Source organism: Anarrhichthys ocellatus, unplaced genomic scaffold, assembly GCF_004355925.1.
Source record: "Anarrhichthys ocellatus isolate YVR2014 unplaced genomic scaffold, GSC_Weel_1.0 scaffold42, whole genome shotgun sequence".
In the NCBI taxonomy this organism is placed as follows: Eukaryota; Metazoa; Chordata; class Actinopteri; order Perciformes; family Anarhichadidae; genus Anarrhichthys; species Anarrhichthys ocellatus.
Window position 1 is genome coordinate 247472 of NW_022280072.1, and position 11551 is coordinate 259022.

At 49.9% G+C, this 11551-nt stretch overlaps 1 protein-coding gene across 2 annotated transcripts in view; it reads left to right on the top strand.

Moving 5' to 3' along the window:
* Positions 1–11551, top strand: part of midn (midnolin) — a 25662-nt gene that overhangs the window by 3329 nt on the left and 10782 nt on the right. For both annotated transcript variants that reach the window (XM_031868292.1, XM_031868291.1), the window contains 3 exons: positions 757–844; positions 994–1056; positions 9998–10543. In XM_031868292.1, the coding sequence (XP_031724152.1) occupies positions 757–844; positions 994–1056; positions 9998–10543 (697 nt within the window). The remainder of the gene's footprint in view (positions 1–756; positions 845–993; positions 1057–9997; positions 10544–11551) is intronic.

The window sequence follows — 11551 nt, forward strand, 5'->3', positions numbered from 1 at the left end:
CCCCCCCCCCCCCCCCCCCCCCCCCCTTTTTTTTTTTAAATCCCCTCCTGCTCCTCAAACATGGAGACCTGCAGCACGTCGGGGCGCTGAGGGGCCTTTGTTGGGCTGCATGGGGTGAGATGTGGGTCATGCCTGTACAGCAGGCTGTCCTGAAACATCCCTCACAGTGAGTCAAGACGCCGCGAGGGGCTTCGCTGCATCGTGACCGGCTGGGAAAGACCACTTCCTCATGTAGAGCAGACACTCCTGCTCTGCACCAAAACATGAAACAAAGCAAACCAAGAAACGTATTATGGAATCAACTTTCTCCAGAACCAGCCGTCGTAGTACGACTCCATTAAGACCAATGGACCTGCAATGGTTGATAGAAGGGTCATGCCACGCTGTTTGCTTTTGTTCCCTCATAACTAATAAAAGGACTGCGGTTCTGGTTTTGGAGTTTCTGCTCCTCGTTTGTGCAACTCGAAACAGCGAAAGAAAATACTCACCTCCACTTAGGCAAGTGGCACCGGTGCCAGATATCCACTACGAGCGCTTGTCAAGCTCCACTATACTCCAAATTGAAATGTGACAGCTCAATCAATACTTCTCTTTCATGGAGCTTTTCACCCACGGCTCTTTTCCAAACTAGTTTTGAATTCTGTCTAAAACCCCCCCCCCCCCCCTCCCTCCCCTGGCTGAAGGCTGTTTGTGTGTCTGAAGAGAGAAGATATTGTCAGCGCCGTCTAATTATCTTGTTCTCTTTTAACCCTTCAGGCGACTAAATTCAGGCAAACTCCAGGACCTCGGCATCTCCGATGGGAGCAAGTTAACACTTGTACCAACAGTCGAAGCAGGATTAATGGTGAGGCTCACCTGGCCGTGTTAGCTTGCAGTCCCGATAACCGATACGAGCTTTTTTTTTTTTTTGCATATTTATTACTTTACAAATCACCATTTTTAGTTTGTTAAAATTCTTTTTTTTAAATATATATTCTTTTCCTCTCTTTGCAGTCTCAAGCATCAAGACCCGAGCAGTCAGTAATGCAAGCCTTGGAGAGTCTCACAGAAACTCAGGTAAGAGACTGTTTACGCAATAGTGCAACATGGTTGCAATACAAACTGAGCTGTGGGTCTCGTGTGTGTGTGTGTGTGTGTGTGTGGTTCTGCATGCGTGTGCATGGGGATATGGGAGGTAGCTTCGGTTAAGTGCAGAGCAACAGACAGATATGACAGAGAGAGAGAGAGAGAGAGGCGATGAGCAGGCTGCACAAGCCTCTTTGCTTGTCTAATCTCAGCCTCTTAAACAAGCCAAACTAGACATCCAGCATGAGCTGTTGGGATATAATAAGCAGCAACACCCCTTGCATCCTAGTAACATCTGTGATAGTGTGTGTTTGTGTGTGTGTGACCAGCAGCACATATAACACTCACTGCCACCTTTCTGTTTATACCTTTTTCTGTAATCTCACTCCACTCCTCCTGTTTTCATGCTCTAACACACACACACACACACACACACACACACACAGGCAAGTTTCCAGGAAGTGTGCTGTGACTGCAGCGTCGTCTCACTCACTCATACACATAGTGCTGGATCATCAGATGACAGCCGTCTCGCTCAGCATTAGCATAGGGTTCCTGGAAGCCTTAGCGTGCGCGCAATAGGGGGCCTGTGCTCCTCTTACTTACAGTGAAACGGCTCTGTAGGCAGGCCGGCTGAATTGCAGGATGCATTTGAGTCAGAGTGACGTGACTCGACCAAAAAAATGATAGATAGTGAGAGTAGAGCAGAAAGAGGCAGAGAGTTCTCAGGTGCTGGCCGCAGAGAGAGAGAGAGAGAGAGCGAGCGGGTGAGAAGAGAGGCGATAAGGCTGAGTACACACACACACACACACACAGGCAACGGTGTGACGTATGAAACACTGCAGCTGACTGACTGACTCAGACCTACTTCCTTTTGTGGCGTTGGGCAACACTGAGATGTGCGTAAGCGCATCGGTGATGCGCCGCCGACTGATGTCAAAACAGGACAAGATGGCTAAATGAGTGATGCCATTGTCCGAAGAACGACGCCGTGCATTAAGTCAGATTTTGTTTAATCAGACGATGTGGGCTGATTGGAGATAGTGTGGATTCGCTTAATTCCCTGCTGATCATTTTGTGGTGGAAATCCTGGCCTTGTTTTGTGTGTGTGTGTGTGTGAACTGAGCATGCGGCTCGTAACGCCGACAGCCGACGACTGCATGTGTGTAGGTGTGTATAAGTGAACGTGTGCGCGCCCATGCCCATCATGTGGGACACCTTTTGCTGGGTCAGCCAATGAGTGGCCGGCGTTTTCACCAGAGGCAGACAGAAGAGCTGATTTCTCACCTTGCCTCTTGTCCCTCATCATGCGTATGGCCGCAGTGAAAATGTTTTTGAAAAGCTAAATGTCATCAAATATGGACGGAAGCCGAGTATTTAGTGTTGCGAATTGTGGAAATGATCTTATTTCAATACATTTTTACCCCTTACTGGGGACAATTACAGCGAGGCAGAGAGGGTGGACGTTGTAGGCTACTACTAAAGTTATACATTATAATAATGCTAATGTCAGCATTATGAAGGAAGCTTTGAACTATTCAGCCCAAGCCGGATGCTTTTTCCTTCAGAATTGCTTATCGTGTGTCACTGTATTTATGCGATATTAATTGTAATCCTGCTGCGGCCGTAGAGAGAAGGGCACCGTGAGGCGGACAGCAGGGTAAAAGGTTAAGGAAAAAAACCCGGCATAAAGCTGCTTTAGTGTGTTTTTATCCCGAGAAATTGATTCCTCTTTATAATTCATGAAGCGGGATGGAATGATATAGATTGCGGAGAGATTAAGGATCTGAGTAAGATTAGAAAAATAGGAACACAAAAGCTTTCCCTCATTTCCTCTCCCCGCCTTCCCCCTAACTCTGGGGCTATCAAAAATCAATCAATGCACTTAGCTCTTAAGAGTGTCTGACATGATAACTGATATGCCCATATACCCAAAAATAGCCTCAGGGAGATGTGGGGTGGTTGCTCGCTGTGCTAGCCGCTGGAAGAAGCGGGTGTCAACCCCTGGATCTCTGATAACCCCTCACCCCCCACCTGTGTTTTGGTCATGTGAGGTCTCATTTTCCAGATCGGGTGTTTTGCCAGAAAGTGTGTGTGTGTGTGTGTGTGGGTGTGTATTCATGGAAGACCAGGGGCTGAGCGGATCACCTTATGACTTCTCCTTTTATCAGGAGTCTGGGGGAGTTTTCGCAGCTAGCTAGCCAACCGACCGAGCAGAACAAGACAGCTTCCAGGGTTGTTTCAGACTTTTGTGGAGCGAGTTAGATACAAAAAAAAAAATGTTTTATGGAAATGGAGCCCCTGCAATTATCGAAATGGGATTTTTTTTTTTTTTCTTTGCTCCATCTCCCCCTTCTCCCTCTTGTTTCTGCTTAACAGCTCTCCGAGGGCCCTATAATTTAAATGTGCTGTGGTTTGCATGTCCGGCTAGCTGCCTCGGTTTGACCGTGATGGCTGACTTCTCTAGCAAGGACAACCCTGGGCTGCCTTAAGTCCTCCTCTGGCATCTCCCTAGACTTTTTTTTTTTTTTTTTTTTTTTGCATGACATCTAAGCTGTATTAAGCCACGGCCTCGCGACGGCCCATCAAAATACAGTTGCCTGTGCTACTCTCTTCTCCTTCTGTCTGCTAAATAGAGGTTGTGTGTTCAGCTCACATACGCAGTCATGCGTGGACACACACACACACACACACACACACACACACACACAGGAAACACCAGAATTGAAAGGATATATTTAAGAGGATTGAGTTCAGAGAATGAGAAAATGTCTGATCCTAGTAGTGAAATGAACGTACACTCTCAAGACAAGCAGTGAAAGGGAAACGAAAACAATATTCACGATTTCTGGCCATGTGCAGACAGTGACATCGGCTCTCCATCTATTGATCTCGGTATTTGACAGAAAGAAGGATTATGTGTCCCTCTCAGCACACAGGGACTATTTGCTCATTGATGCACATTGATGTTAGAATAAAAGCCAACCAGGCATCACTCCCCCCCCCCCCCCATTGCCCTTCCCCCAAGCAGCCACCTCTTTGTTCCTGTCTTAAAGCATAAGCACCAAACCTGCCCAGCTGACAGGCCCTCAAACACACAACAATGATTGAGGGCCACTCTTTAAGTTCGTCTCTCTCTCTCTCCCTCTCTCTCTCTCTCTCTCTCTCTCTCTCCCCCTGGATCCCCTTTCATCCTCCACACATCCATAGGCGTCAGCGATGCCCAGTCGAGTGCAGCTACAGTGGAGCATACTGCTTTTTAAAATCAATCTCCAGCCGGAGCGTGCGGCTCAGCGGGATGCACATTTAGCCTTCAACACTAACGCCGATTTCTTTTGGGGGGAGGCTGGGTGTTGTCATTCCAATATGTCCTCGTGGAATCATGGGGGGTTACATATCTGCGCTACTTTTTTGCTCCTCCTGTCCTCATCCACTCCTCCTCCTCTTCCTCCTCTAGCAACGGTATGGCACAGTTTTGTCATTGTGTCACAGGTGGAGGAGAAAAAAGAAAAAGGAGAGCGTTGCGAGAGTTATTCTGTAGTGCGTCAAGTAGGATGTGCAAGTTCCGTGGGTCGGTCGGTAATGGGGGAGGAGGAGCTCATGCGCTTGGGTAACTCGCAGATGAAGAAATGCCAGCGAGCCTCTAATGGAAGGAAGGAAATCAAGACAAAACGGCGGAAGATGTTCGGCTTAATAGTACGAGAAACTACAGATGATGGACAGTGGCGGTGTGTGTGTGTTTGTTTGTATATGGAATCAACTGTGCATTTCCGTGTGCACGTGACTGTGTGTAAAACAGCTCAATGCAGATGGTCGATACGTTTCTTTTTTTCCAGTCCTGTAGAACACCTCATCTAGATGCGAGTTAATCAGCAGGATTGACACTACTGGAAATCATTGGAGAGTAATTGTATTGAGGATTTGAGAGTGCAAGGAATTGAAAAATGACTCGAGTCACTTTGTTGGTCAATATGAGAGGATCCTCCTCTGTCCTTCCCACTGCCATTTGAAATGAAGGCTTTTTAGAAGCGTGCGGTATAAGAGAGGGAGTGTTTGCTCTTTAGAATGCAAATTTGTTTTGTTGCCCCCTAAATGAACACGACAGAAATTCATTCAGCTGCAGGACGTGTAAATCGAATCGTGTATGGAACAGAAGACAATGCTGATCCAAAGGCCTACTTAGTCCACGCTCGTGTAAATCCTGGCCTTGAAGATTGCATTAATAAGCTGATCACGCAGTATTTTTGCACCTGTGTAATCCCCATTGTGATGCTTAAAAGCACAGTGGGGGGGATCAAGGTGTGTTGTGGAGCAATCAAGGGATGGATGGATTTTTAGGGGATTTCATTGTCCTGTTGAGTGTATGCATCTGTCCATGTACGTGTGTGTGTGTGGGCGTGGCAACATCCATTTTTAATGTCCGTGTCTTTGTGTGCTACCTCGCTCAGCGGCCAGGGGAGTCTCATTTCTCCATGTTTGAGTTGTGACCGTCATTTCTTTCCATTCCCCGGGCGACTCTGAGCTTTTGTGATTTAAGTAGCAGGCGTCGTGACTAGTGGGGCCACCGCGTGGGAGGACGGGGGCCAGGAAAAGTCACGTCTGATAGCCACCACCAAGTCTAATTGAGTCAATTAGCCATATACGCTACCGGTGAAACGGAGGCGGCCGGGGTCAAAAATAGCCAGGTCGATCCACAAAGCCACACAGAAACCTTCACAGTAGTCATCCCGCCTCACCTCCTGTACCCACTTCATCCCAGACATGAGATGCTTCCTCCCCCTCTCTTTGTCGGTGTTGATGATGTTGTTTTTACAAGTATCCACACATTTGTCTGGCTGGGCACAGACACAGGAACCCGATTAAATTGTATAAAGCGGCAGCAGGTATTGAAGGCAGAGCGTGAGAGCAGCAGGCGAGCTAGCGAGAATGAGGATTTCTTCGCTGTTGCCCGCCCCGAATGTGGAGCTGATGCGCGAGGCCCGAGAGACCCTAGACCCGTGTGGGCATGCGAGTCGGCTCGGCGTCAGTCGTTGGCACAGTTGGCGTGTGAGGAGTGGCTTTATCTTGGGAACCCGATCGTCCTGGACTTTGCAATTCTGATGGCCAGCTGGTCCTCTTTTGGCCCCTCTGTTTCTTATCAGGCAGTATTACAGACGCCGTATCTTTCTAATGGGGCCTTTGAAGAACCTCCTCCCGGCTGCATTGATTCTTTTTTTTTTCTCTCTCTCTCTCTCTCTCTCTCTCTTTTGAGGGGCTGTTATTGCATCTTTAGCCGGTGTTTGTCTGCAAAGGGATTATCAATAGTGTCCTGCTGCGATCAGAACATCTAGGTCGATGGGCGGGTTAAGGAGCAGGTTTTTGAACCGTACTCTTCGCCTGGCGGTTCGACAGGTGAGCCGCTGCGCTGGAAACCAGAGCGGCTTCCTCCTCTCAAGGCGGCCCTCTCTCCACCCTCCTGTCCCGCCCTCCCAATCCTCTCTATCCTCTCTGCTCCGGCACAAAGCTGCTCAGTTGTTCATGAATGTCAGCTCAGTGCTGCCAGCGCTCTCTATCTTTCTCCTCCCCTCTCCCCGCTCACCCTCCCTCAGCCTCTCTCTTCCTGCCTCACTCCTTATCTCCCTCCCTTAGTTCGCTTAGTGTGCAAAGGAAGAGCGACTGCAAATGAGTTCCTTGAACCACGGGGACCCCAATAAATAAAACTGTCAGCCAGAGATGTCGAAAAAAAAAAAGAGGGAAGGAGCCAGAGGCACGCTCTCACTGAATATTTCATCACCCACCACCACTCTGACACCCTACCCCCATCGCCCCCATCCCCCCCACATCACCATCCTTTCTCCTTTCCTCTCTCATGCCACCCACCCCCCTCTTTTTCCTCCATCTTTTCTCCACCCCTCCTGGCCCTTATCATATTCTCCCCCATCGCTGCATAGCAACCAAAGCCGCCTGCTAAACAAAATAGCGCCTCCCTGACAGCTAAACCAAAATGGTTGATGGCGCCGGCTGTGGGGTCAGTCGTTAAAGAGGAGCAATTAAGTGGAACGGCTCTTTATCAACACCTGTATGTCAACGAGGAGGGCTCTGCCCGTCAGATTTCTGATGAGTATAATCAACTCATGCGTGTTGTTCACCAGCACACCTTGTTCTTCAGGCATGAGCTCCTCTTCTCTTTGCATACCGCTGCTGCTGCATCAGAAAGGGAACAATGAATGGCTGGTTTCTCCCCATCAGCCTTAACACAACAAAAGCCGGGCCCTCCACTCTCGCCGGCTCCCACAGCAAAACACCACAGAGGGCAGTGAGACAGCTCGCTTCTCTCTCGCCGGCTAATTTGTAGCCTGCCATGTGGTGTTGGGAGCTCAGTAGGAGTACACGGATCTCAGCTCGGCGGTTTTGAATAATCCACAGTAGTCATTATAAGGGTAATCAAGCCTCCTCTCTGTTTCTCCTGCTGTCGCTCACTGTCGGCCTTTTTCCTCTCACGTGCTCGCACATAAAAAAAAACAAAGGGCTTGTTCGGACATGACATTAGATGGCATCTTGGATGATTCCTTCACAGGAAAAAAGCTTCCTCCTTTGGGATTCAACATGTGTACTACAGTGACCATATTTAGCAAGACGATTGTCCGACACACAACTACAGACGGCAACGTCAGCCTGCACTTGACTAGCAGCTACCGGTGCTAACAGTTTTAACCGGGGGGGGGGGGGGGGTGTGGCGGGCGTTACGCTTCTGTGACCATACAGTCCCGCCACCTTGACTCAGGGGACAGTCTATCATTTATTCTTTATTTGACACTACAATTTCGCCAAAAACAACCTGAAGCACCATGTCAAGTAGGCCAAACCCGACCGGAAAACTATTTGTAAATATTAGTTTGAAGCCGGCACGACCCGTCGGGTAACCACAGTCTAATGTGGATACAGGATCGGAGGTCTGAACGGCACCATAAACAAACAGGCACTCACTTCCCGGGGGTGTCACTAGTCTCCCTCGGGGGCCTCTCACTCTGTATGCACGTTGTGTGTGTGTGTGTGTGTGGGTTGGCAAACTGTCGACTCATTCTCTTGACAGCTGTCAGTCACAGACACAGTCAGCGACTCCTCCCACTTCTTTTCTCTTTCTTTCTCACCCCCACACACTTTTCGGATTCCGCCTCCCCCCCATCACCCTGAGGTCTCAAACACACACACACACACGTCTTGTCTAGCAGGTGACCTTTTGTACACGGGAGTTTCCTCAAGTCATCTCAGGTAGCACCCTGCCCTGTTCTCCTCCTCACTTCACACCGCGCCCTGCTGAGTTTATTGTCTAAGCACGACAGTGTAATCATGGGTGTGGACTAGACTACCAACAGGCCATTAGTAGCTGAGTTAACACTCTGAAAAGGCTGAGTTTCTGTTTATCCAGCAGCAACCTTTTATGCTGATTTCTGCTGCTTTAGCTGTTAGTTATTTACACGTTATTTACACAGCCATCAGATCGTCCCAACCCCCCCTCTTGTCCTTTCACCTGCCTCTCTCTTCTCCCTCCATCCTCTTTTTCCACACCGTGTCAATACCAATGTGCAAAGGTCACCCTGGCAACAGAGAGGCAGCGGTCGATAGAGAAATAAATAAGCAGAAGAAAAAGGGAGAGAAGTGATGGAGGGCAGGGCCCGGTGAGTCGCAGGGTTAACTACGGGCCCCCATCTCACGAGCACACTCCAAAAGGCTGCAGGGTCTTCGGGGGAGTGAGGCCTCTGCTCTCCTTTGCCGTCTTTGTTTTGTATGCCTCTATATTACTTGCTTTCTTTGCTTTGTCATTACTCTTTCACTCCATCTCCCGTCCTCTTTGTGCTCTCTCTCCTCCCCTTGTGTAGCTCTTTCGGTGCCGCTTCTGTCTTCCTGTTCCCCCCCCCTCCGTGCCTCTCTGGGGGACTGAAAGCACACAAGGCAGTAGGGGTTTGTTGAAACCTTTTTGGACAGAGGCGTTTGTATTCGCCAGTGCCGTTTGTTTCTGTTTGTTTCTATTTTGGGGAGAGCCTGAGCTTTCATTATTGCAGAGTCTTCAAGACCTAAGGCTTCTCTGGCCTGCGAATGACTCTCCCTAGAAAATAAACACGGTCACGCGCACCTACAAAACATGCTCAGACTTACAGCAGTGAGTGGCAAATCACGCAGCAACGGAGCCGCAGGCATGCAGGAGGGGGGACAAGAAGACTTTTGTTGTTTAGTGTGAATCCTCCGGCCAAGTCGTGACAACTCCGCTATCCTGTGTGTGTGTGTGTGTGTGTGTGTGTGTCCATCCGGGCCACGGGGTGGGACAGCGAAGGCCTCCACACTCGGCTCCTATCAGTCGTTGCCAGAGCTCCAAAAAAGGGCAGCCCTTCCAGATCCGCCGCGGACAATCAGCCATTCTGTGTTGGAGAGGCAGGCGGGGTGTATTTCCTGGACGTGGGACTGATTTTTCAGGCCCCGGGCCAGACAGAAGGGTGGCCTCTGTCTCCGAGCTGAATAACACTGCTGACTAAGAGCGGACCGAGGGGCAGTGGGAGGCGAGCGGGAGTGGGCGCTTATTTGTATGTGTTTTCCAATAGGTCTCCTCATCCACTGCTCCCCAGCAGATGTAAATAGGCCAGTGTTACAGAAGAGTTGATTGATCGCATGATGGGCTAATGTGGTGTGTCTGTGTCTCCATGAGACGGGGAGCTCAAAGCACTGTTGTGTTGCATTTCAACTGCCATCCATGGTGCAGACTGTTCATTTACAAAGGAGGAAGTCGATAAGCGTGGGGGAGTTTTTTAATCTCTTTGAAAGGCTTTGGCATTCTGTACATAATGTGGATGCAGAGTTTCTGACACCTCTGCGCCAATAAATCATGTAGGATTTGCTTTTTGTTGTTGTTAGATTTCTATTCTGTGTTTCTCAAATTCTCCTCTTTGTCTACCTGCAGGTCAGTGACTTCCTGTCCGGCCGCTCCCCCCTCACCCTGGCATTGCGCGTGGGTGATCACATGATGTTCGTCCAGCTCCAGTTGGCGGCGCAGCAGTCCGGCGGTCCCCAGCTCCAGCACAGACACCTCATCACCCGGGGCAGTGCAGAGACCCCGATGGGGCAGCCCACAGGGCAGCCCCGCGTTCCCCACCCTCACCCACACTCCCACCACCCACACCCCCATCACCCGCATAGCCAGCCCGGCCCCCACTTGTCCCAGCCTCACCTGGGCCCTTCCCCTCCTTCTTCCCCGGGCTCCCCTTCCTTCCCGCTGCCCTCCACGCACCACCAGCCGCTTCCTCCCATGTACCACCAGTCGCCCTCCTCACACTGTAGCCCCCCTACTCCCCCGCCCCAGCCCCACTCCCCTCACCCATCCAACGTCCCCGGAGGTCTTTTCCGCTCTCCAGCCAGTCCCCACCATCACTACCACCAGCCTTCCTCAAGCCAACCCAGCCACAACGTCGGCCAGGCCAGCCCCGTAGCCCCGGTCCTCTGCCCTGAAGTAAGTCTCACAAATATTGTCAGGGATCCATATTTTATTTATTGTTTAGGTGCTACGAATACTGTGGTAGATAGTGGTACTTTTACACAACTGATGGTAGCATAGGCACTTGGCCTTCTCATGAATGAACAATGGCGGGGATGGGGTTTTGGCCGTTTGACCCGGGTTGCCAGGAACGGAACTAAATCATCTTCAATTAAATTGATTAGTGGGATATCCCAGCAGCGTGAGGGTGATCCCGTGGTTTACTCAGGTCTGAAGGTTTGTGCGAGTGTGTGTGCTTCCAAACCACAGTGCACTTAGTCATCACTGGAGTGTAGTGTGCTTCCCAAATACATGCAAACAAGCCAACACACACACACATAAGTCGGGGCGGCCACGGCATCCCTATGACCTCATCCTGCGAGACGCTGAGGGGAAAAGGAGGGGAGGGGGTTCAAAGAGAGGCAGGTGTTATGAATCAGAGTTGGGTTTTTTAATGTGAAGACTGATCATTAACCTCAGGGTTGTCAGTCGTTCATCGTTAGCCTTTTACAACCATTTACTTGAGATAACTGCGAGGAACAGCTGCACGCACAAACGCACTCGCTTGTCTCCACCAACCAAATTTGCTGTTTATACTTTCTCTACCTCCCCGAGTTGCAGCCTATGGCAAGCGAATGAGAACCAGATGTCAGCGGACTATGTGGGGGAGATGGTTCACAACAAGAATAACAGAAAGACGGGCCAGTGTGGTAGTGAGAAAAAACGGAAACGGCTATTCCTCATGAGGCTTTCACATGCGTAACGCACACAAACACGGAGGCCTTTGCCTGGGTTTCACTTTCAGGTGTCAGTTGAGTGATCCAAGTTAAGCTAAGGTCAAAAAGCAGGGCTGCTGAGTTTGGTCTCTCTCGGGTTTGAGGTAACAGGATGTCCTGGCTGATCTGGAGCTATAGGATGGCTGAAAGCTCAGTTTTCCTGCTCTAGCTCTCAAAGTATTTCCAGCTCTCAAAGTATTTTATATAT